Source organism: Gigantopelta aegis, chromosome 10 (assembly GCF_016097555.1).
Source record: "Gigantopelta aegis isolate Gae_Host chromosome 10, Gae_host_genome, whole genome shotgun sequence".
NCBI classification, from domain to species: domain Eukaryota; kingdom Metazoa; phylum Mollusca; class Gastropoda; order Neomphalida; family Peltospiridae; genus Gigantopelta; species Gigantopelta aegis.
The window spans coordinates 67,180,056-67,207,018 of NC_054708.1; the positions used below are offsets into that span (position 1 = coordinate 67,180,056).

Sequence of the window (26,963 nt, forward strand, 5' to 3'; positions counted from 1 at the left end):
TGAGACGGCTATTATATATAACGAGCGCAGCCATTTTGTACCATCTCAATGAGTACACCCTCTGGCGAACTGGTGGTTACGTAATATTTAACGCGTAACGTCAGGAATGAGCCTTAGAACTAGAGAAACACAATCTACCTGGTTTTTGCAGGATGATAAATAGTCATACATTGCAATGTTCTGTAATAATACACATCCCAGTAAGCCAGCAATAAGTATATCCAGCACTATATATATTATTTTTCATTAAAAAATAAAATACCATTGTCAGAGTGGCTACACAACAAGTCGAAATAATTAACAATGTTTTGCCCATGCATTAACCTACGTACTGAAATGATACACGGAGTGTTTTCTTAGTTAATTGGTCTATGCTGTTAGTTGCTTCTACCTGTGATTCCTGATTGGCAGGTGTGTATTTGATTGGTAACCAGACGAGCCAATTAATTGATGCTGTCTAGACACAAAAATACATACCAGTATCGTGGGTTGTCTTTTTTGCTCCAACACATTTAAAGGTAGGGTCAACTCAAACAAGAGCCTTATGTGTTGGAAAGATGCATACCCGGACCACCAACACATACAGACTCTTTAGCAAATGAAAAACGCGTAATTTTAGAGTTAATAAAAAACCCATGATTATTCCTGCTAACTGGGGGCAGCCATTTTGTTTCGTTTTTGTGACGTCCGGTGCGATAGCTTGGGGCAAAGTGACGTCAGCTCCTGACCATCTTCTGTATGTATAGTGTAAACAAAAGCAGTAATTTTCGACAAGGTGCTTCTCTGTGATCAACCTGACTTGTTAAACAGCATAAATGACGTAATAATATAATAAACTATTTAACTAAATATATTTCAAGTTGCATTAATGGAACAAAATGGGGTTATAGTATTTTTCTCTGTTAAATAATCCAAAGGAAAAATGTACACTATTAGGCCTATTGATATGCTACGTTGGAGCAAAAACGACAACCCACGATACCCAAGTGATAATTTTGTTTTCTTTGGGACTATGTAATTGGTCAGTTCTGTGGTTTTCGATGGAAAAGTCTACTAATCAATAGTTTTGCAGAACTATTTACAGTAATAAACCATGTCCATTACAATTTTAGGGGCGACAGGTAACATTCAACAATACCGGTATTTATTTTTGTGTCTAGACACCGTCAATTAATTGGCTCGTCTGGTTACCAATCAAATACACACCTGCCAATCAGGAATCACAGGTAGAAGCAAATAACAGCATAGACCAATTAACTAAGAAAACACTCCATGTATCATTTCAGTACGTAAGTTAATGCATGGGCAAAACGTTGTTAATTGTTTCGACTTGTGTAGCCACTTTGACAATGGTATTTTATTTTGTATTGAAAAATAATATATATAGTGCTAGATATACTTATTGCTGGCTTACTGGGATGTGTATTATTACAGAATATTGCAATGTATGACTATTTATCATCCCGCAAAAACCAGGTAGATTGTGTTGGGATGCAGTCAATTCGTCCACTGGACAATTCGTCCACAGACGTCCACTGAAAATTCGTCCACTGAGGAACTCGAGATGATTCGTCCACTACAAAAAATCAGTTCCGGACGATTCGTCCACTGGGTTTTTATTTCCCCAGTACATTTCGTCCATGGACTAAATAATGTGTACTACATGTACGTGGGGGCTAAATATTTTTTTTTTATTTTTTTGCATTAGATTACGCTTGGTAGATGTTTTTGTAACAATGGTCTGCAGACATAATTCTTTGGCCTTTCCATTTATTCGGTTATTATTTGTTTCTATAATGTACACCTTTCACGCTACATGTCGTAGGATGTTTTTAGTACAATATGCCCAGTAAAGATAATCTTTAGCCCTTCCCTTTCAACTTGTTTGGTTTCTGTTTGCTTTACCAATTAAGTGTACAGAAGTAATTATGATAAATGTTTCACCAAGTTGGTGCCTCTGCTTCTCCGAGATGCCAAGTTGGTGAATATGACGATGGAATGAGTGAGCGATGGAAGAGTTGGACGGATGCAACTGCAGTGTTCGAGATTAACGGTATCCCAGTATCCCGGAGATACCAGAATTTAATTTTGGATACCAGACTTCAAGAACCCAGTATCCCACCGGGATACCATATAAGGTTCTTGGTTTTATTAATACTGCATTTTTATTTTTTGCTGAAACAGTGAAAGTCGTCATTTACTGGTGAAGTTAAGTAACAGTATTTTTGAGCTCTTACTCAGTCTAATGCTATGCCGTGACAATATCTCCCCCAACTCGTACCCAGTCTAATGCTGGGAACCGCTAAGTCGCTATTGTTTTTGTTGGATGTTTCCTCCCTTCAAATTTTATTTGAGATATTGATTGATTCCACATCTGCAGAAAATTGATACAGGTAGGTTTATCGCTAGTAATGTCAGAAACGCTTATTGATTACTGCTAAATATTAATTTATGTCAATATTACGCAAAAATAGATGTAGCAAATATTTTTGCCAATTCCGTTTGATTGTGAATTTCACAAATTCTGCGATTTTGATTGCGGTGTAGCAATAGATTGGGAACGAGAACGGTGTCGTCCAAATTTGTATAGATGTTATTTATGAATTTCATTTAAGTGGGATACTAAATGCTCAGGTGGGATACCAGATTTTGAATTGTTAGTATCCAACTGGGATACTGCCCAAAACTTTTAATCTCGAACACTGAATGGCTGAAGCATAGGACCCGGCAGGGAGAAGTCTTTGCCATTTGGAGATGCTACAGCAATGACGAAATTACTGTCAAAGAATTTATTCATGCTGTTGCGAGATTATCCATTCATTAGTCGGCTGACTGTTGGACGTTTCTCTTCCAGTGATATTTGAAATGGATAATATGTTAACTTTTGAATGACATTTGTTGTTTTGTTGAATTGTTTTTTAATGTACATTTAATTAAATTGGAATTGAAAACAACAAGTTTTTATTTTATTTCGAGGTTATTAGGCATATGGGGATAACATGTGATTTACGGCATTGAAGAAGAACATGACATGGGGGGGGGGGGGGTAATAAAGTCTTCCGAAGCGGAGGCTTGAATTACCTATTTACCACATCGTGACATGTGAGATAATGTACTGAGCGAGTGGACGAATCATCCACATGATAATGAATACAGTCAGTTAATAAAAACTGGATATTAATGTTGAATTCTAAATCTATTTTACTTTTTTGGTTATAGTATACCACAAAATTGTGTTAAGAAACGATTACAATGTCAAAGAAATAACTATTAATATGTTTGAAAAAAATGCAGTAATCGAGTGGACGAATTGTCCTAGGTGAGTGGACGAATCGTCCGGTGGATGAATTGTCCGGTGGTCGAACCGTCTGGAAAGCGATTGTGTTTCACTAGTTCCAATCTAATTAAAATTAGCTCCACTATTACATGTGGATCTAACACCAGCCAGTTGGAGCTCATGTCCACCAATCAAAACCTTAAAACAACAGATGAATGTAAAAGAAATAGACAATCCTAATAAGTAAATTTGAAACATACTAAGAATAACACTAAAAGTTCATATTTTATTTTGAATTATTTTTCTGGTACTAAACAATAACACTCAATAAGAAAAAGTACCAATATAAAGTGATGTCATCAGATATGACTTTCCCTGATGTTATTTTATGTTAATTTAAGAACTAACTGAAAAAGATTATGTGAACACAGTACGACTCTGCATAGGTGATCATATAAAAGAGTGCACATTGTTTTTTCTGTTCATACTTGATTGAACCAAAAATTAATTGTGGCAAAATCTTATAATTAAATTTATATGCATAATTTAACAATACATCTCTGAATTTGTTTAGCGTTATTAAATACATTTATAGTACTGTTTGCGTAAACTTCATTGACTCGTATGTAACATAGGAATGCAAACCTTCATTCACTATTATTTGAATCAGGTGATTGCCTAATGGTGTAATTTTGATAAGCGACAACATTTACTCACTCTGTGCATTTTGAAGACTCATTTAGTTATGTCGGAAATAATTGGCTGATTTGTGTTGTTTAATTTATATTTTATGAATGTGTAAACTGTCGGGGGAACCATTTACTTTTCGCCAACAGCTATAGAACAAGGCATACTAGTAAGTTTCAGACATGACATTTCCTACATTTCACTTTTTTTTCATCAATTCGTATTTCTACTTTGCTATAAAAATTTTCATTAATTTATTGCAAGAAAGTTGTATTATTACGTGGTATTTGTGTCATAATTTTATTGCTTTTTGTAACTTTCACATTTGTTTTTTTCAAGATATCTAAATACATGTATATGGTTGCCTGAATAATCCTGCTAGTTGCAAAAAAATAGTGCGAGTCAGGTGGAGGATGGGGGTGTAGCTTAAATTTTTTCGGTTCATCAAGATATGAACAAAAAAGAAAGCACTAATTGACCAATCAGATTGCTGTAAAGTGTTTAAACACAACAAAAATTAATTGTTGAGAAATGAACGAACTTGCTTTGCTACGGCTGGAACAATGGGATAACATTAAATTTAATGAACGTAACAAAAATTTAATTATATATAATATATATTATATGTTAATAATTTTTTACTTCAATTATCTAGAACATTCACAAGAATGTAGCTCACAATTCTTCATGTTTGTACAGGTGTGTGTGGGTTTCCCTGCTTAAGCAAAGTTTCTTCTTTTTGTTCAATACATTTTTCGGGGAAAAGCATGTCTCAATCCATCCCCACCCCCCTCTACACACACACACACACACACAGTTTGCTTGCTACAGTCTAGACCGTGCTGCTCTGCTAAAATTCCTGCACACGTGCCTATAGTAGAACACTGTTTTAATATGACCATGGTTGATTATAATAGGACAAATACCTTTTAAATTTATAAAGCAACAATGACAAAGGCTTCTTATATATAGCTATCTTTGTTCAGCAATTTCTGTAAACATGTTGAAAGTTACAACTATGCAAACTTAAAAACTTCACCCTCATCCTCAGCTGCTGGCATCTTCCAACCCCTATAATCACATGGTTCCAACCAATAATGGATGTGATGTGACCTCAGTACCTATGAGTCTTGTTATGACAAACAGGGTGTAATCAAAACAGACAAATTAAATATTGTTTACTTGTTAGTCCAGTGCCTGGTGTAGGGTATATAACACACTATTTGTTATTAATATCTACTGCCAAATTTATTTGCCAAAACAGGTTTTTAAACAGGCCCCGTTTTTGGTGTATTGTGTTTAATTTAACAAATAATTGCTCCCTCTGTACTTAATTGTTACATGTTTCTGAACCCTTATATTTGGTAATAGATGAAATTAACTTTTTTACTGATAATTTTTTTTGTTTTAGATGAAATTACTTATTGAAATGTTCATTTTGAATAGTTCTCTCAATGGACCACAAAGTGTAATTTCTTCATCTGATGACAAATGTGATATGTCACTGATTCGTACTGATTACTCGACGATACATGTTAGTGTTGAGAATCGATTGGAATTTCATCATCGATCATCGGTTATAAATCGGTTTGCACAACACGATCCACTTTCGATTACACAATTGTCTAGAATTATATGAACAAAAGAAGGATTTGAATAATAAACACCATGCATTTCTGGCCGTGTTCACCGGGATCTGGACCTACAAATCGTACATTTTACCTTTAGTAACTATTTAATATATCTTTTGCACCAATGGTATTAAATATAGCAGCACACAATAAAGAAAGTCTGCTATTTAGTAGTGGTTTTCAGAAAATAAATTATCAAAGTTTAGAATGATTGGCTTATTTTAAAGTGACTCATATACACAAACACACAAGAGTTGAGAGAGAGAGAGAGTGTATGTGTGTGTGTGTGTGTGTGTGTGTGTACAGGGAGGTTGGGGGAGGATAGCAAGTGTCGTCTTCAGTTTAATAACAAAGCAAACTTTTCCTTCAAAAGAGGGACATCAAGGCAACTTAATAAATCAATAATCATGCAATTTAACTTGTAAGTTTTATCAAACAAAAACTATTTCACCCAGTAGGAAGAGCGCAGTTACAAATCAGGTAGCCCGAGTACTCTGACTGTAAGAGAGCTAGACGGACATTTGGACAGTTATACGCTCTCATTACAGTCAGAGACCATCCTATGTATTTTTTTGGCAATTCCTGACAACCAAAAAGTTCAACCAGTTGAATTAAAAAGATGCACTTCACTGGTATTTACTCTGTGGGGACAGTGCATGTTCCAAAACTGTAATCACTGGGTTCATTTAAAGTACTGCTGTGATGCACGATGTCTACGACGACATGACGTGTTTTTCTGCCCGTGTCATGGCTTGCCATGCAAGCAGGAAGAATAAACATACATGTATCTTCGAGCAGGTGTGAAGAAACCAGACCTGTAAATATGTTACATTTACATTGGACGTTTGTGTGTTTGGATACACGTTAAATATAAGTTATATTATAACAATGACTAACATATTTTCTACTTCGATTCTTTACGGAAATTCCCACTTTACGTTCGCGACAACAGAAACTGGTTGCCATCACTGGCCTGCCATAGATTGACTGAATGACGTATACCCCGAATTGATAGGTACGTCATTATGCAGACGGGTTTTCCAGAGGCCTCGACGGTGATCATGTGTCGGCAATTTCCATCGGGGATGAATTGATTTTATGTAGCAAAGCATAGTGGGGGAAGTGAAAATTATCGATGTAAAGGTATTTGACGTCAAACATAGGATTGGTGTGGTATTAGAGCGGGAATCTTTGCCAACTTTTTGGTTGTCGGGAATTGCCAAAAAAATACATAGGATGGTCTCCGACTACAATGAGAGCTATAACTGTCCAAATGTCTGTCTAGCTCTCTTACAGAGTACTCAGGCTACAAATCAGGACACCACAGCATTTTTCTTGATGTCCAGAACGTCAGGTTTTCGGGGTACAATGTCAAGTGTGGGGGGGGGGGGGAATAAAGGCACTTTCCGTCGGTGCGGTGGTAAAATTCGAACCCTGCAAAAGACCAGTATTCAACTTACCCAGGGACTTGAGTGCCATCTTTAAAAGCGGCAAACGATCGTCTTTGTTCAAGTGTAGGACCTCCTCCAAAAGCGATCGTCGTCATTTTTGTGTGCACAGAATGTCTGAACGAAATCAAACACTTTTGTCACTTGTACACCCTTAACAATAACAAATGTGCGAACTCTCTTTGCAAGTTTTCCTGTTTATGGCCCTTTCTGCTCGTTACCGATGACGCAACAGTCGTTGCTAGGGTCCTACACAGTACAACCAATGAAATGTTTTCTTATTTAACGGAAAATGTTCCAGTGTCCTTATGTTCTGTATCAATAAAGTATTGAATTGGTAACGATAAATACTGGTTTATCGGGTTATAGTAACTGTCATTTTATCGCAGTCAACAACCAAATGCTTATAAATAATAGGCCTATAACAAGGTCTTTGTTTAAATTGTTGGTGCTGTTAAACAAAATCATTGTACAGTGGTGCGCCTTATTTTCTTTTCTTTCTTCCTTCTTTTTATTTTTTGTTTTTGTCCACTGTGTACATATTCCAGAAACATATATATATATATATATATATATATATATATATATATATATATATATATATATATATATATATATATATATATATATATATATATATATATATATATATATATATATATTATTTATTTATTTATTGTAATAGCTTTAGAAATAGAAAGTTTCAGACCGCGCTTGCCCTAAAAGTGTTTTTGTTTTTCCAAACGCATGAGGCCTGAACGCAATTAGAAACTTAACACACCTCCCCTTGTTAACTGCATGGATTGTGTCACTCTTTTGTTTACTAGAATGGATTAATTCTACATCCACGTTGTTGACTGTTTACGTTAACGAATAGGAATATATTTTATTTCATGTACAGTAACTGGAAAATGTAGAATATTATTTCCGTAAATTCAAAAAAGTTTAGTAAAGACGGCTAACAAAAAAACTAAAAGTCAGATTTGTATGCCTACGATAAATTAATCAATACAATACAAAACAAAATGCTTTATTTCCGTGCTTGTACATATGTATATAATTATACATATAAACACAGCCCAATATTTCCAAATCAGGTTGCCATTTATTTTTAAGTGACGGCAAATCTGAACTTAAAATATTTGCTGGTACGAAGTTAACCACTGAACCAGAACATCAGCGACATAATTTTGTTGGAGAATTCTGAAATGAGTTATAATAGAAATCGCTTTGTTGCTGAGGAGCCATTTGACGCTAGTTGCAGAACCAGGAAATGCACCATGAATGCGTTTTTCCAATTGTAAGTGACATATACATTTCACAAACTGTCAGATCATAGTCGTGTAAAATGGGAAATACTTCAGCCGTTGCCGATGGTGTGAAAAAGCAAGGTGACAGTGGTTGTAAGGAATTATATGGGCTGGTTGATCTAAAAGGAGGCGGGAGTTTAGTGGAATTGATGAAGAAAGCAAAATGGACAAAAGACTACGACCCACTTGATGAAGCATTAAAAACAGAAGTAGTAAACTATTTAATTAAAGGAGGGGAGGGAGAATGTGTGCCAATTTCCGAGTTAGTGAAAGCCAGAAGCAAAGAAGCTGGCCGCCGCACGAAGTCGAAAACCAACGATGAAAAGAGCCAGCATCATGACAAATCATGGAAATGTGCAGTTTTACCAAAAACCGCTGTGATTGACTTGGAGAGGTCAGGAGAAAATTATTTGAAAAAGAAATCAGGTATAGCCATACTATTGGTATTCATGTTTAGGAGAGAAAAGATGTATGCCAGAATGCAGTAGGGGTAGCAGGGGTATAATGGTCGTTTCGCCATATGATCATCCAGATTTGCCCAGAGTCCTTTCGCCCCGGGTAGGGATACGATTTTGGCAGAATTATGGTTTTTGTGAGGTTTTTTGATTGCGAAAAGGTTTTTTTGGGGAAAATATCTGCCCGGTCCCCCCCTCCCTAACCCCAACCCCAACCCCAACCCCAACCCTAACCCTAACTAAAAATAATAATGGAGGGGACCGGGCGGATATTATACCGTTTTTGGATTGTAAATATACCAAAAACTGTGTTTTTGGCATATTTCGGGTGACCGCGGGTAGGTTCGTCCTTCAAACAGCTAGGTCGTTTCGCCCCTCCCCTCCCATGCATATATTGTTATATATAGAGGATAATAAACAAGTTACCAGTTATTATCAAATTTATGTCCCTCATGAAATAATTTTCAGTTGTCACAAGCTTTAAATAGTGAGTGACAAGTGAAAATTATTTCATGAGGTACATAAATTTGATAATAACTGGTACCAAGTTTGTTATTGTATTTGTTACCCCAGCTATTTGGGGTATTTTTTTTAAAGCCTTTATTTTTGATATAGCCTACATCGGCTACACGTCCATGAATATAGAAACCACGTAAACTACTTTACTGTTCTGGGTATTGCTTTAACTTTGTATTTTATTCACGGTTCACAGATAATTTTCAAAACCCAAAGTTCTATATATATTCTGTAAAAAAAAATCTATAATGAATTGCATTAAATCACCATTTTATTACAAATTTAACACTGAAAGATGTAAACGCAAACGCTTTAAACTACATGACGTCATTGTATGTGCTTTGCCAAATCATGATCACTTCATATTTAGTACCCACAAGGTGATTGGTTTGTTGACGTCAAATCATCCAATAGTGACTGTTGTAAACCTTATAGTCTGAACCACATTGTTAACAACTACAATACTTTACTTTCCTACTTCTAATTACCATTAGATTTTCTCCACTTTTTATCCAGACATAAATCATGAAAAAAAACATCACATTGACATGGATTCCACGTATTAGACTGAAACCATTTCACCTATATCGACTTTGTTAAGATCTCCTAGGACAAAACACATGCAATTTTTCACCGTCTGCCATTTTGCTATTTTATGGAATACTCTTCAGGAGGAATAGAACCTCCTAAGTATGTGACATAATTAATCTGTCATCATGATGAATGCGATATACCTCAGTGCAAGTCATAACATTGTTACATATCGATCCACCCCTCTTGAAGAGTATTTCATAAAAAGAAAGAAATGTTTTATTTAACGACGCACTCAACACATTTTGTTTACGGTTATATGGCGTCAGACATATGGTTAAGGACCACACAGATTTTGAGAGGAAACCTGCTGTCGCCACTATATGGGCTACTCTTCTGATTAGCAGCAAGGGATCTTTTATATGCGCTTCCCACAGGCAGGATAGCACAAACCATGGCCTATGTTGAACCAGTTATGGATCACTGGTCAGTGCAAGTGGTTTACACCTACCCACTGAGCCTTGCGGAGCACTTACTCAGGGTTTGGAGTCTGTATCTGGTTTAAAAATCCCATGCCTCGACTGGGATCCGAACCCAGTACCTACCAGCCTGTAGACCGATGGCCTGCCACGACGCCACCAAGGCCGGTTATTTCATAAAAATGCAAAATGGCAGCCAGCAAAAACTAGCATGTGTTTTGTCCTAGGAGATCTCAGTGAAGTCAATTTAGGTGTCATGGTTATAGCATGTGGAATCTATTTCATTGCAATGATTTTTTCACAATCTGTTTGGGAAAAGTGTGAGGATTCTGTAATAGTAATTAAAGGTAGAGTAATTTATCGTAGAACTTTGTTAACAATGTAGTTCAGACTTTAGTCATATCCCACTTGAACTTGTTATGTGCCATATACTCCAGAGATATTTTAGTTTAATTTTATTTCTTTTTTCAGAAAAGAAGCGTAAAATATGTTGGGACAGAAACAAACGTGGGACAGTGGGAGAATCCATACTACATCTGTGTCTTCTGAATGCAACCACACTTCTTGCCGATTTGGCAAAACGTCTTATCCAGAAATATCCTAATCTTGTTAATGACATCTACCTTGGAGACGAATACTATGGTAGGTGGTGTGTATACCTATCTATCCATTAATTTATATGTGTAGGGTACTAGTTGTCTCTGATAGATGATTTTTAGGGCTATGCCTAGCTGAGGGCAGGTAAATTGCTACCCACAATAATACAAAAAGGGAATCTTTTTAGGCCAAAACAATTCTATTGCTGGTCAGTGTGCACATGTGTATATTTTGACATTGCGCTTCCCAATCATTATTCTTCTGATTTCTCACAGTAGCTACAACAGCACCATCTATACTAGCAATAATGCTGCACAGCCTAAATAATAATATTGTGACATACCATGACACTGTGGGTCCAAATGAGTCTTGGCTATGTGAAAAATGTGAAGGAATGCATTTGGGGTACCAAGGCAAATGAGTGGGCATCATGGCCAATAAGGAGGACTTAAATTTTTTTATTTTTATAACCCATATGGTTAAAAATATCTTGGTACATATCAAAGTGATCCATCCCATTAGAACGCCAAGTGGGATGTAACACTTTTGACGTCACACGATGATGTCATTGATTGGCATACTACAACCTTACAACGTCAATGAAACGAGATGAGTGATATAAATTAAAATTGATTATGGGTAATAAATAGGATATTAAACTCGCTATCATTTCATATTTAAAATGTTTATGTCCCTCGTGAACTAATTTTCATTGTCACTTACTTGAAAATTATTTCACTCGGGACATAAATATGATACGAAATGAAAGCTTGTTTAATATCCTATAAATATATACCTCCTTTTCTGTGCAATCCATGCTTTAAAAAAAAAAAATCATACACATTGCTGTGACTATTCAGGAACTTTTGTCTGACCAGATCAAATTGGAGAATCATAGTCATTTCGTACCCTAGTCATTTTGTACCATTGTGAAAAGTCATTTCGTACCCCAGTCATTTCGTACCCTAGTCATTTCATACCCTAGTCATTTCATTCCAGTATATAGAAAACGAATTGACTATAGCATAAAAGCAGTGGGTTTTGTTTTAAAACTTTATTTTGACCGTTTGAAAACCAGAACATGTTTTTGTGCAGCATATCGTTATTGATACCCATAATACCTGTCAACTGTTATTTCCATTTTACCTGCCGTATATGGTATTTACTACTAACTGCCAACTTCGATTTTGTGTGAAATGGCTCCAGATAATTAATCAAAAACAACAAAACAATATAATGGACCAACAAAATATTATTTATTTATTAGGTCTTCTATTCAAACTTGCTTATTTGCATCTTATTTGTTTAAGAAATAAAAAATAACAGCCATTAAAACATTAACTACCTTACTGATTGCCAAATTAGCCAATTGCTAATGTTTATACAAAGTGGCAATAATTTTTAGTCTTTTGCTGATAAAATTAACCACAAATTTGTAATTTAATGTTATTTTGTAAAGGACATTACCGGGGTGATTGTTATAAATTGTTATACCATGGTACGATATGACTTTCAGTTATGGTACGAAATAACCAAGGTACAAAATGACTAGGGTACGAAATGACGTTTTGCAATGGCACGAAATGACCATGGTACGAAATGACCATGGTACGAAATGACTTTCTGCAATGGTACGAAATGACCAAGGTACGAAATGACCAGAGTACGAAATGACTATGGTATGAAATGACCATGGTACAAAGTGACTAGCAACCAAATTGGACTTTCATGGCGATTTACCCACTTAGAAACTTGAACACGTCGGTGAATCAAAGTCTGTTCGACCCATCGGGTAGTTCAAACCATGCATTCGGCCGTTGTTGGGTGCTTCTGTAACACAAAAACCAATCGGAACACCTCGCATATTTTCGTAAAACTGGCTTGGGTGAGATGGTTCGATTGTAACTATTATTTATCACTGTTAAATAAACAAATAACAAACACACTGGTAATTTGTATTTATAAATATTTATTAATTTAAAAAATCATTCTTTATTATGCTGTTGTAGAATCTTTTGCGACATATTGACAATGTTTAGAAAAAATGAAAGTGCGTGAAGCACAGGCAGAGGCCCTTTACCTGTTATTGTTGCAATCACTACATTACATTGATCTCTCCTGTATTTCAAGTTAAAAACAAAATATGCCGATGCTCATGCATAGAGTAGCAATTAAAATTATTAAAGTAAACCAGCGAGGCCTGCCTAGGCTCACCAATTGATTGGTGTTACATGCAAGGTTCATTCAGCTAACGATTATCGTAGTACAATTGTCTGCATTACAAAGATAATTACCGGCATATGATCTAGGATTAATTCGTTCCACTTCCGAATTTATAATAACTTACCTTGTGACTGATGTGAAAGGATCGATGAAAAATTTGTACATAAATAAATTTTTGCATTTCTTTGGATAGACTTAGTCGTTCGAGCTAAATATGTTTAATTTTACAGTTCAGACCAATAAACTGGTTCGAGAGAAAGCTTCTGTTCGACCCCAGGGGTATTCGACCAATCAGCACCAAAATTAAAGGGTTTAATAGAGAAAAAATTCGGGACATTGTTCTTGGTTCGAGAATACCAGTAGGTTCGACCGTTGGGCGTTTGAGGCAATGAGATTCTACTGTATATCTATATATATTTTATTATTATTTAACAACACACTCAACACATTTTATTTACGTTTATATGACGTCAGACATATGGTTAAGGACCACACAGATATTGAGATATGAAACCTGCTGTCGCCACTTCATGGGCTACTCTTTACGATTAGCAGCAAAGGATCTTTTATATGCATCATCCCACAGACAGGATAACACATACCACAGCCTTTGATATACAAGTCGTGGTGCACTGGCTGGAACAAGAAATAGCCCAATCTGACGAGAATCGATCCTAGACCGAACACGCAGCAGGCATGCGCTTTATCACTGGACTAGTCCTGCCCCCCCCCCCCCCCCCCCCCTCAAATATATACACAGGAGATTGCCACAGTGACTACATTATGAGTGGGTTGTATAGCTAGAGCAAAACTGTTTAATGGATAATAGTCTAATTATCTATTCTCCTTACTTATGATATTCAAAAGCCAGTTGTATTAGGATAACATGTATTCGATTTCCGTTAAGGGGAGAGTGCCCTGCACATGGCAATAAGCAATGAGGATCCAGCAATGGTGAAGTTCCTCCTGGACAACGATGCCGACTGCCATGAGCGATGCTGTGGCAACTTCTTCTGTCCTGATGACCAGAAGGGTTCCAGGTCCGACACGTTTGAGCATGAGTGGGTGGAGGTTTGTGAGAACACTAATTATGAAGGGTAAGTCATGGGTTGGGGATTGTTTGTATGGATTTGATGGATAACATTAAATAGAGATGTACTGATACAGGGATAGTCTACACCATGCCTCTGAGAATTGAAAATATGCGCAAACCATTTATGGGTTACGCAGAAAGAATTTCAGGTGACCCATTTTGTTTTTAGGTAATCCATCATAAACATGTCAATGATGTCATATAATAACTTCAATGGGCAAACAAAAAAATGGGTTAAACAAACTATACTTGCGCGAGTAACGCACAAACGAAACTACTGCTCTCGCAATTTCCAGAAGCCTGCTAGATATGATATATGCCAGTGCTTGTCTTGAAGTCACCAACCTTAATTATCACTTACATTGAACTAGTTTACATTGATTTCTATTGGGGTAACTGCAAGGAATCACATTTGGTATGAAAACCAGTTCAGTTACCACAGCAGAGTTATCGCCCTTTACATTGTAAAAATAGCAGATACACAATGTACATACAACTTTTAGTTTCTCACAGGATATCGTTACCAGATGATAACAGGCTTCAACTTCCACTAAGGATGTATCTCTTTTGATGCTATGAGATTTAATTAAACTTAACTTTACTGACCATAACTCAGGAGCTATGTACGTTTTCTGTTTTGCATAAAATAAATTTTGAGCTACTACAATCTTGAGGATGACCAAAATACATTGGATTTGTGCAAACGTACGGTAGACATTATATAATTGATATGTAATTCAGTCGCAAAATGGGTGGAATTGCGGGAAATATTTTACACTGTCTAATAACTAGTGTCATTGTGATTAAGTATCGTGAGATATATATAAGTATCAGGATTTGTATCGTATTGTAATGAAATTTACTTTTCGGGTCCCTACGTCGGCTCCACTTGTAATGAAATTTACTTTTCGGGTCCCAATCGGGGGACCACAGGTTTGGCTACCCCCTTTCGGTTGTAGACTTTTGCTGGTACTAAGAGTATTAATAATTCTCTAGAAGGCTGAAATTACTATAAACCAGACCGACTTGGCTAGCACAGAAAACCCAAACTAACAAACAAACAGATTACACATTTATTTGAGGGAGTACAAACAAATAACAAATATGTATGGTAGTCCTCCAAGATCCATATATGAATTGACTACCACTAAATAAATAAATTTACACCCACATATCCATACAAATAAATATTTATATTTAGGGACGTGTATGAACGTGTCGTGGATAATCCCGACGAAGAGAATATTCGCGGAATTATATTTACATCTGCAGGACAGCACACACCAAATAATTAGGTTCTACACCTTACCCGATTACCCATCCATGCCGGTGTACACGAACTCCGTTAAATCATATATATTAGACAGGCCCCTTCAAAGCTATTTTTAACCAAAACACCCTATTAAAGCAGTCGTTAATCCATATAATTAGGACTCACTTATTTGGAATGGGGTTACAAACCATCGACAATGATGAAGACCGCTTATTAAAATCAACGAGATCCTAATTTAATCAGGTTTAATTTATTCAGACGGGTCATCCGTTCTCTAACTCAGCCAAAACGATTAAGCGGACAGTTCGTGCACGGTAAAAACACGGAATTATATATGGGACGATTACACCTTACACGTAACACGGGTCATTGCCTGACTCGCTTTACGTAGTTAATTTATAATTTTAATAACCGAAACTTATAAGATATACATTGGTTAAATGTATGTATAAATGGGCAGACAGCTAGGAATGGAAGCAAACATGTTTACATATATATATAAAATGAAAAACAACACAGCACACAAAACTAACCTCACAGAAAAACAACCTGAGCGCAAGTGGGGATGAATAACATGCGTCGAAAAATAATCTAACTTGACCAACCTGATTGGTTGATTCAGTCAGGCCACATTCTTGCACGGACTTCTGCCGACAACATTTAAAACGGTTGCACGACACTTATTGTATTATCCCTCGTAACAATGAGAAAATAACGTTCCTGATATTCATAAGTGAGTAGAGTTAGATCATGCTGTTAATGTAATTAGTAAGAGATATAATCAGAATCTTAACTGAATATAATAACCAAAGAAAATATGAAAAGATAGACAGACTGAAAACCAGGAACGCTACAGTATCACCACCTACCCGTACATTACAACATTACAACTGTGTAGTTTAAGTTGTCAGTCTGTATTAAGTCACAACCTGGTAAAACTCGATCAGCCTGATGATATAGAGTGGCATCTTTGCTGTCAGGACTTCGGCAAGTGTCTCAGATGCATTTATTCATAATTGAGAAATCCCATGTTAAAAGGAACAGTCAATAGAGTGTTCATCTGAGCTGCTTTGATTGTTGGATCAAATCCTCTCAGCGGACCCATTTTCTGATTGGCTTTATTGCTGTCCCAACCAGTGCCTCATGACTATTATATCCTGTCTGAAAAGTGTATATAACAGTTCCCTTGCTGCTAGTGGAAAAATGTGGGTTTTTCTAAGAATTGTCAGAATTATCAAATATTTTACTTCCAATAGCCGATGATGAAATAATCAGTGTGCTCTAGCGGTGTCATTAAACAAAACCATTGAAACAAAATGTATCCCCTGTTAAATATGCAGAAATGTTAAATAAATATTTTATTATTTCTTAGTATTTACATGTACAAGAGATAATATTTGTTAAATTCCTTGTATATATATACTAATGTAATGTGATAAATCTATTGCTTGTTTTCCTTCATTACCTTTTTTAATCTTTGTTTTCAGCCATGTTTACTTTGGTGAATACCCACTGAGCTTTGCAGCATGTCTTGGACAAGAGGAATGTGTGCGACTTCTGCTAGCCAAGAAGGTCAATGTCAACCTTCAGGATACCAATGGCAACACTGTTATGCACATGCTTGTTATTCATTCCAAAAAGGTAAATAAATAAAACACTTATTGATTTTATTACAGCTATAATACTAGTGTATGTAAATAGTCAATTGTGATACCTGTTTATATTGCCATTGTTGGTGATATTGATATCGTATTATTTAAAACTGTGTTTTCATGATTGTCAGAGAGATATACATGACATGTGTAAGACAACCAGACTTCCTGCATACATGGATAAAGAAACTTTAATCATGTGCATGAACATAAAATCCATTATATTAATATTATATATTATTATCCTTTATTATATTCATGTCAGATATTTAATAATCAGAATGTTTGTTACATAAACATTTCCTGTCTAGAAATTCATTTAATGTACCTTGAAAATATGAAATAATGTTAAAATGTTACCTTCACTCCAAAGTTAATTATTATTTTGAATCTCATTCTATGAGATACCTGTGACATAGATGTAACCTTTTAAAATGAATACAATAAATTTTACGTGTATTGTTAATCCCATAAAAAATGTGCTATTGCATTTTTTAAATATCCATTTTTAAAATAATTTCTTCACTATGAAATTATTTTGTTGAATCCCTTGAAACTAGTATTGCTTGTCCACACACATATACATGTTTTTTATTTATATATTTACAGGCTAATTCTAAAATCTTGGTAAGTTGACCTGTTTTGACAACTTTATTAATGGCTCATGTCTTGCTTCTAGCTTTCACGTTTATTGTGGTTCCAGTCGTAATGTACTGTGAAAGAGGTGAACATATCACATAGATTACTTCTTTTTCCAATGTATTGTCCTACTGAATGTTTTTTAAAACAAGCAGGAGACATCATAATAATTTTCTTTATCGTAACCTGGCCTTGTTCAATATTCTAATCACATTGATTACTGAACAAATCATATAAATCGGCAAGGTGTGGTGAACCATTATAAATATATATGAGGAGACAATATTTCAGAATCTTGAGTAAATGAAAGTTGGCTCACATGATTTGTGAATTAGACTAGAATAACCTAATTAGTATTTTAAATTTTTTCATTGAACTTAAATTTTAATGACCGTATCTGACAGCAAACTTTAAGTTTTAGCAAAATAAAACATAAACTAAAACTATTTTATTCTAAATCGTTAAAGAACAGTTTCTTGGATCTTTTTGTTTGTTTTAATCTTTAAAAACCAAAAAATAGTTGATTGCCCCAAACATTTTTTATATATGGTAATGTTAGTGGTTTCTTTAATACTTGGTAAAGCAAATTTCAGATGATTGTAATGGTTTACCATGTAACTGATTGGCGCTTCTTGCCAGATTAATGCACAAACAAAACGATGGTTAGCTTCAAATATTGTCTGCTGTAAATGCTTATATGACCATGAACAGACTTGCATTATAATAATAAAATCTGATTTATATAGAAACTGAACAAACATTTATGATGATACTGGGTACCTTAATTCTTGTAAATGTAAGGTAACATCATAACATTTAATACAGTTTTTGTCTGAAAAACAACAACAAAAATACTAGCTATTGTGCAAGACAAATTTGACTTACAACTAAGTCATATTTTACATCAGTACTATTTACATTAATTTTACAAATGACAAATGACTAATTCTTTAGAATTTAAATTTGTCAAAAATTGAAAGCAGAATCTGATTATTGAATCCCTACTTTTCATAATATAAGAATGAAATTATGACTTATTTTCTTTATGCAGGAAATATTTGACTTGCTGCACAAGCATGAAGGCCGACTGGACATCAAAAACAGGCAGGGTCTTACCCCGCTGACACTCGCAGCTAAACTTTCTTGTAAAGAGGTGAGATCTCAGATACTATGAATCAAAACTCTATTTAAAGCTTATTCGGTGGTGTAGTGATTAAGCCATCAGACTTAGAGTTATGGGTCCTGGATTCACTTTCCAATATTGGCTCAGTGTGTAGGTGTAACGTCACTACATTTAATTCTCTCTCACTAACCACTAACCTACTGTCCTGGACAGACAGCCGAGGTCTGTGCCCATGGCAGTGTTCTTGAATCTTAATTGAATTAACATGAAATAAAGGCATGCTTATTTTATTTTGTTGAATTTAAACACTTTTTAACTTGCTTTTCTGCTATTTTGTTTTGCAAATAAGAGGATTATGATCAGAGACTATTCATTTAAACATCTCGTTTTGCATACAATTTATAGGAAATGGTTTGGGGTTTCAACAAATATTGCAAATAAGCAAAATATTCAATTACCCGGTATGCAATTAGGTTGAACCCACTGTAATTACAAAAATAATTTGAAATGAATTGAATGAAATAAAAATTCAGCAGGTCTTGAACTTAATGTTAGCACCACTAGCAGCATGAATTGCTATAGATCAGGGGCTTTACTGATGGCAGATTTTTGCCACTGGATAAAAGTTACTGCCATCAGTTGAAGAGATAATTTTAGTTTTTTTAATTTTGTGTTTATTTGTTTTTTTTAAATGCCATAGGTAACAAATTCTTAAAGGAGAGGACAATTAAGGCATTTGGCCTGGTATGCATATTTAACGATATATAATGCACATTATTGCTTAATATCAACACGTATAATCGTATAGTTAATTAATAAAACGGTTAAATATGACGGCTATTATATATAACGGGCGCAGCCATTTTGTACCATCTCAGTTAGTACGCCCTCTGGCGAGCTGGTGGTTACGTAATGCTTAACATGTCACGTCAGGAATGAGCCTTAGAACTAGAGAAACACAATCTACCTGGTTTTTGCGGGATGATAAATAGTTATACATTGCAATGTTCTGTAATAATACACATCCCAGTAAGCCAGAATAAGTATATCCAGTACTATATATATTATTATTCAATACAAAATAAAATACCATTGTCAAAGCGGCTACACAACAAGTCGAAACAATTAACAATGTTTTGCCCATGCATTAACCTACGTACTGAAATGATACACGGAGTGCTTTCTTAGTTAATTGGTCTATGCTGTTAGTTGCTTCTACCTGTAATTCCTGATTGGCAGGTGTGTATTTGATTGGTAACCAGACGAGCCAGTTAATTGACGCTGTCTAGACACAAAAATACATACCGGTATTGTGGAATATTACCTGTCGCCCCTAAAATTGTAATGGACATGGTTTATTACTGTATTGATTAAGTAGACTTTTCCATCTAAAACCACAGAACTGACCAATTACGTAGTCCCAAAGAAAAAAAAAGATCATCACTTGGGTATCGTGGGTTGTCGTTTTCACTCCAACGTAGCATATCAATAGGCCTAATAGTGTACATTTTTCCTTTGGATTATTAAACAGAGAAAAATACTATAACCCCATTTTGTACCGTTAATGCAACTTGAAATATATTTAGTTAAATAGTTTATTATATTATTGCGTCATTTATGCTGTTTTACAAGTCAGGTTGATCAAAGAGAAGCGCCTTGTCGAAAATTACTGCTTTTGTTTACACTGTAGATACAGGATATGGTCAGGAGCTGACGTCACTTCGCCCCAAGCTATCCCACCGGACGTCACAAAAACGAAACAAAATGGCTGCCCCCAGTTAGCAGGAATAATCATGGTTTTTTATTAACTCTAAAATTACGCGTTTTTAATTTGCTAAAGTGTCAGTATGTGTTGGTGGTCCGGGTATGCATCTTTCCAACACATAAGGCTCTTGTTGGAGTTGACCCTACCTTTAAGTTCTAGTTCTGTCTCCAGCACATCCATCCTGATTGCCACCTCCGACCTATATTGGTTGTATCAAGTCCATCCTGATGACCACCTCCGATATACAGTCAAACTTCGATCACTCCACCTTCGATCTCTTGAAAACTTCGATCTCTTGATCTGAAATGACGGTCCCGGCCGAGTTGCTATACAAACTAGTAATAACGACCTTTGAAAACTCAAACTTCGAAAACTCGATAACCTTGATCTCTCGATCTGATTCTTTGGTCCTGCCATAAAGATTTAATAGAGTATGCTCCTCTGAAACTCGACGCGTGTGGATTGATCAAACTGTTGTTGCCGATAGTATTTTAAAGACGAATGTATTGTCAATCATGTCAAACAAGCGAAGCGCGCCCGCCACAGGTGGTCTTGGCTGACATGGATTAGGGGGATAATTACATAATAATAGATCGCCGACTAAGCGGAACGGCATGATCCTATGTTTGGTAGACGGTGTTCATCCATTGTGGAGAGCCTTGCTATGTAATACTTAATTACAGACACAGTCTGGTTAACTTCAAAGAGCATTTGTAATAATTGTTAGCACTGTTTGTTTTTTCTCTCAAAGGCGTGAATTGTGTCAAACTTTAGTTTTTCTATATATGTATCAGTTAATGTTTGAAAATTACCAGTCATTTAGTTATGATCGAGCAATCTGGGGAAGGACCCAGTAATGTGGGGTTTGCCAGATCAGTTTTAAAAAGTTCTGCTTTCTTGTCATCCAAGCAATCTTGCGTAGGGCCCAGAAATGGAGGGTGGGTAGCCAGATTGGAGAAAGAAAGTAGAGGTGCAAAGCGTAAATAATTTTGTGTAAAACAAATGTACTTATAGTGTTATTTGGCGTTCCGCCATGTTTTGGCGTCTGTAAAATACGTCAACGTTACTTTTTGTTATTTATATATGTATGTAAATGCCTTCTTTTTTTGTTTTTTTTCTGTCAATAAATACATGTAGCCTATATGCCCTTGAAGCATATATTTCAAATTCATCTGGGTGATCCTTTTTGTTTTATTTACTTGCTTTTACAATATACACAAAATGAATGTACGACAGGCGTCAAAGATGCCAACAGCTGGGGTGGGATGAGATGGTGTGGCGTGGGGTGAGGTGCACGCTTCTTACAATATTAAGCAAATAAATCAGCTGCAATGCTGCAACCAGCTGCAATGCATTTTCAAATTTGAACTCTTATATATTAATTTCGAAAACTCGAACTCCCTGAAACTCGAACTATTTCCTCGTTCCCTTCAAGGTCGAGTTATCGAAGTTTGACTGTATATCGGTTGTATCAAGTCCATCCTGATGACCACCTCCGACATATATCGGTTGTATCAAGTCCATCCTGATGACCACCTCCGATATATATTGGTTGTATCAAGTCCATCCTGATGACCACAACCAACATATATCGGTTGTATCAAGTCCATCCTGATGACCACCTCCGATATATTGGTTGTATCAAGTCCATCCTGATGACCACAACCAACATATATCGGTTGTATCAAGTCCATCCTGATGACCACCTCCAACATATATCGGTTGTATTAAGTCCATCCTGATGACCACTTCCGATATATATTGGTTGTATCAAGTCCATCCTGATGACCACCTCTGATATATATTGGTTGTATCAAGTCCATCCTGATGACCACCACCAACATATATCGGTTGTATCAAGTCCATCCTGATGACCACCTCCGATATATATTGGTTGTATCAAGTCCATCCTGATGACCACCTTCGATATATATTGGTTGTATCAAGTCCATCTTGATGACCACCTCCCACACTTATCAGTTGTATCAGTCAGTTACATTTGGTGATGACATTTAAATATATTCACTTGTTCAAACATAAACAAAGGAAAATTGGTAAACAAGACAGTATACTGTATATATATATATATATATATATATATATATATATATATATATATATATATATATATACTGTTATCGATCCCACTTTCAGTACACAAATAATGTAATTTAAAGTTGCAGTAACAGTTGTTAATTAATTGAATCAGTATATATATATATGATACATAGAGATGTATGGTGTGATTTACCAGTTCGGAATAATTTGTAAATCATTGGCAGTAAGAGTATGAGGAAATTACATCTGATGGGTTTTTAAAATAATTAATCCAAAACGTATCGTTGGATAGTTCCAATACTGAAGAGCTTAGATGCATGCAGAGCTTATAAGTATGTTGCCAAGACTAATAGCAAGTTTTGTTTAACAATACAAAAGGATGACACTATTTTATTATTGTTTCTGTTTTAACCTTTCAGGTGTATGACCATATCCTGGAAATACAGCGAGAAGTACACTGGATGTATGGCAATACAAAATGTGCAAGCTATCCTCTTAAGGACATCGACACCATATCAGCAACAGGCGAAATCAACAAAAATTCTGCTCTCAATCTTATTGTGTATGGGGTGAGTACACTTAAACAACCTACATCCAGACCTGTCAACACTTTGGGAATTTTTAGTATTGATCAGTTTGACTGAAATCAGTACCATGCTCAAGAAGCTTATATCCAAATAAGGTTCATTAGTACCAACAACTTACCCTTCAGGATTCCTCACCTTATACAAATTAAAAATATGTGGTTGGCATGATGCTTAGGAAAGAAAGAAATGTTTTATTTAACGACACACTCAACACATTGTATTTACGGTTATATGGCGTAGACATATGGTTAAGGACCACACAGATATTGAGACAGGAAACCTGCTTTCGCCACTTCATGGGCTACTCTTTTCGATTAGCAGCAAGGGATCTTTTATATGCAACATCCCACAGACAGGATAGTACATACCACGGTCTTTGATATACCAGTCGTGGTGCACTGGCTGGAACGAGAAATAGCCCAATAGGCCCACTGACGGGGATCGATCCCAAACCGACCGTGCATCGAGCGAGCGAGTGCTTTACCACTGGGCTATGTCCAACCCCTCTGATGCTTAGGATGCCACTTTATTTCTGTTATTACTAGCTATTCAGCCTGGCGCTGTAGAGAAAATGAATAGGCAACCTGTTAAGTTCCTGTGAAAAGTTATGCAAATTACAAAAGGAGATTATTAAAAAACTAAATGATTCTGCAAGGAATTGCTGTTATCCAAGATAATTCCCCCTCCCCCTCCCCTCATCTGTGTTTATTATGTTGTTAATTTGGTGGACTGGATTCCCATAAAGATATTTCTACGGATCTGGGTTTATGCCAGAGGGTACAAAAGGTAAAATTATGTACCCTAAAATCTTGGAAATTAATGGATACATATTTTTTAAATTTTTAGAAAGATTATATAAGAATTGTTTCTCATTTTTTAGGAATTTATCGATGTATAAAAGTCATTTGTGACTTTTATACATCGATAAATTCCTAAAAAATGAGAAACAATTCTTATAATTACAAACAGTACAAGAAGTTTACCTTAAAACACTCAAAAATAATTTCTTTCATTCTTACCGTCAACCATGTTCTGTAAATAAGCGTAGGAATACATGTATACATACTATTGGAAATTGTCCGCTAAAAATAAAAATAAGTATTGAATCAACAAAAACAGAGTATATATCTTTATTATAACTTCTCGCCCATCCAGCTTTTACATCGATAAATTCCTAAAAAATAAGAAACAATTCTTATAATTACAAACAGTACAAGAAGTGTACCTTAAAACACTCAAAAATAATTTCTTTCGTTCTTACCGTCAGCCATGTTCTGTAAATAAGCGTAGGAATACACGATTTTATACTACATTTGTGACTTTTATACATCGATAAATTCCTAAAAAATGAGAAACAATTCTTATAATTACAAACAGTACAAGAAGTGTACCTTAAAACACTCAAAAATAATTTCTTTCGTTCTTACCGTCAGCCATGTTCTGTAAATAAGCGTAGGAATACATGTATACATACTATTGGATGTTTTTGGGTTTTTTTTTAACAGAATAAAAACAAATAAAAAATATATTGTAATTTTTTTTTTTTTATAACATGAATATCTCATCCAGTTTCCCTTATTTTTTTAATCGAGAACACAGGTCACTTCCTTGGTCTTCCGTGATGACGTATTTTTATGAGGTTTATGGAAGGATAACGCTTGTTTTTTTAGTGACGTCAGCCAATCAGAATACAGTAAATCGTATAAATTCGGAAAGTTTGTAATTATAGTAAAAGAACATCTGTTTAACATTTGTCAAAGTACATTAAATGCAGTGTCCAGTTTCAAAAAATTTGAAATCCATAACGACCTGTTTTGTTTTTATTATGTACCCTCAAATAATGTTGAGGTAGAAAGCCTGAGGATGTCTTTCTCAGACAGGGAGGGGCGGGATGTAGCCCAGTGGTAAAGTGTTCGCTTGATGCACAGTCAGTCTAGGATCGATCCCTGTAGGTGGACCCATTGGGCTATTTATTATTTCAGCCAGTGCTCCACAAGTGGTAACAAAAGCCGTGGTATGTACTATACTGTCTGTGGGATGGTGCATATAAAAGATCCCTTGCTGCTCATCGAAAAGAGTAGAATACGAAGTGGCGACAGCGGGTTTCCTCTCTCAATATCTGTGTGGTCCTTAACCATATGTCTGACGCCATATAACCGTAAATAAAATGTGTTGAATGCGTCGTTAAATAGAACGTTTCCTTCTCAGACAGGGAATTAAAAGCTCTTCATGTTGATCTTCATTTGTTACATGTGTAGGATGAGGAAGGACATCTGGACATGATGGATGGGCTTGTGGTGAATCTGCTGAAAGAAAAATGGAAGACCTTTGCAAAATACAGGTATATTCTATCTGATTTATGGTAATTGTTAGGATGTTTTTATATTTTTTTACTGTTTTAGTTGTATCTCAAGCAACATACTTCTCATTGAAATCAAAGAATTCCTGAAAAAGCAAAGAAAGCCAATATAAAAAATATTTTTTTAAAAGAATGTTGTTTGGAAAAATATTTTAAAAATTTCTTGAAGTTTATTTAGCCACAGGAAGAGGGAATATGTGGTAGCATCTATTGGAGCATAGTGATTTTCACTTGACATATTTACACTATAACTTATAAGAAGATATTTTCAAGAATTATTTTACTATATGTGGTACTTCAAATTTTTGTTGTTTTTTGTTGTTGTGGGGGTTTTTGGGGGGGGGGAAAGGGTATTGGAGTTGTTGGTGTTTTTTACCTTGTGATATGTGATATAATTTTTGGTTTATTTCAGGTTTTACAGGAGGTTTGGGATTTTTGCCATCTATTTTGTTTGTTTTATGATATCATTCATATTGCGGCCTGGGAGAGACCTGTGTGCATCTGGTGATGTCAACAAAACGAAAGATCTTGAAAATTGTGACCAGGCCAGAACACTGAACAAAACTGTTGATCCATGCTACCTGCTGAAGCTTTACAGAGTCAATGACAAGGTTAGACATTTTGTAATCTTTTATGTTTCACGAGTTATTTAGAATTAATTATATTTTCACCAATGTATTATGACAATATTTAAACAATAAAATAAAATTAAAGTTTAAAAATATTGAGGGTGCATGATATCAAAAATATCTCAAGCAATGTTCAGGGATTGTTATAAACAAGACTAAGCAGTTGATAGTTAACAGAACTTTACAAATTCCACAAAAACATTGTTGAAATTATTGATGGTAATAAAAGGTAAAAGAAGCTCATTAAAGTCTCTAGATGTGGCTCTATTATTGGTGAGAAAATAAATAAAAACATTTGTAAATTTTGGTGAATAGTTTAAAGAGAAAAATCTTCAGCTGTTTCTTTGATTTGGCTAATTGCCATTAAGTTGGATATGTTCACTACTAATCTATACTATACTATGAATCACAGTTTAACTTTCATTGTTATTGTCATTTTCAGGCACGGCTGGGTTTGGAAGCAGTTGTTCTTTTTGGTGCTGTTATCTATATATTTTTGGCAATGAAGGAAATATACCATCAGGGGTTCCAAATATTTTTCACTACATTGGTAAGACCTTTTGAATTAAATTGGATACAATATTGGAAAAAAAGGAGCAAATTTAAATACGATGTATATAGTGATGTAACA

At 35.3% G+C, this 26,963-nt stretch overlaps 2 protein-coding genes across 5 annotated transcripts in view; one reads left to right on the forward strand and one right to left on the reverse strand.

The window, feature by feature from the left end:
- LOC121384579 (protein FAM166B-like) overlaps nt 1-7,291 on the reverse strand; it is a 28,452-nt gene extending 21,161 nt beyond the window's left edge. The window contains exon 1 of the mRNA XM_041515035.1: nt 7,056-7,291. Within this exon, the coding sequence (XP_041370969.1) occupies nt 7,056-7,141 (86 nt within the window). The 5' untranslated portion in view covers nt 7,142-7,291. The remainder of the gene's footprint in view (nt 1-7,055) is intronic.
- A 1,005-nt stretch (nt 7,292-8,296) lies between these two features.
- Nucleotides 8,297-26,963, forward strand: part of LOC121384215 (transient receptor potential cation channel subfamily V member 5-like) — a 30,155-nt gene continuing 11,488 nt past the window's right edge. For all 4 annotated transcript variants that reach the window (XR_005959358.1, XM_041514501.1, XM_041514500.1 and 1 more), the window contains exons 1-10: nt 8,297-8,779; nt 10,806-10,976; nt 14,062-14,251; nt 17,008-17,161; nt 17,782-17,799; nt 18,863-18,964; nt 23,177-23,326; nt 25,603-25,685; nt 26,116-26,314; nt 26,775-26,882. Coding sequence is in view for 3 of the 4 variants with exons in the window: in XM_041514501.1 (XP_041370435.1) it covers nt 8,392-8,779; nt 10,806-10,976; nt 14,062-14,251; nt 17,008-17,161; nt 17,782-17,799; nt 18,863-18,964; nt 23,177-23,326; nt 25,603-25,685; nt 26,116-26,314; nt 26,775-26,882 (1,563 nt within the window). In the remaining variant the exon portion in view is untranslated. The remainder of the gene's footprint in view (nt 8,780-10,805; nt 10,977-14,061; nt 14,252-17,007; nt 17,162-17,781; nt 17,800-18,862; nt 18,965-23,176; nt 23,327-25,602; nt 25,686-26,115; nt 26,315-26,774; nt 26,883-26,963) is intronic.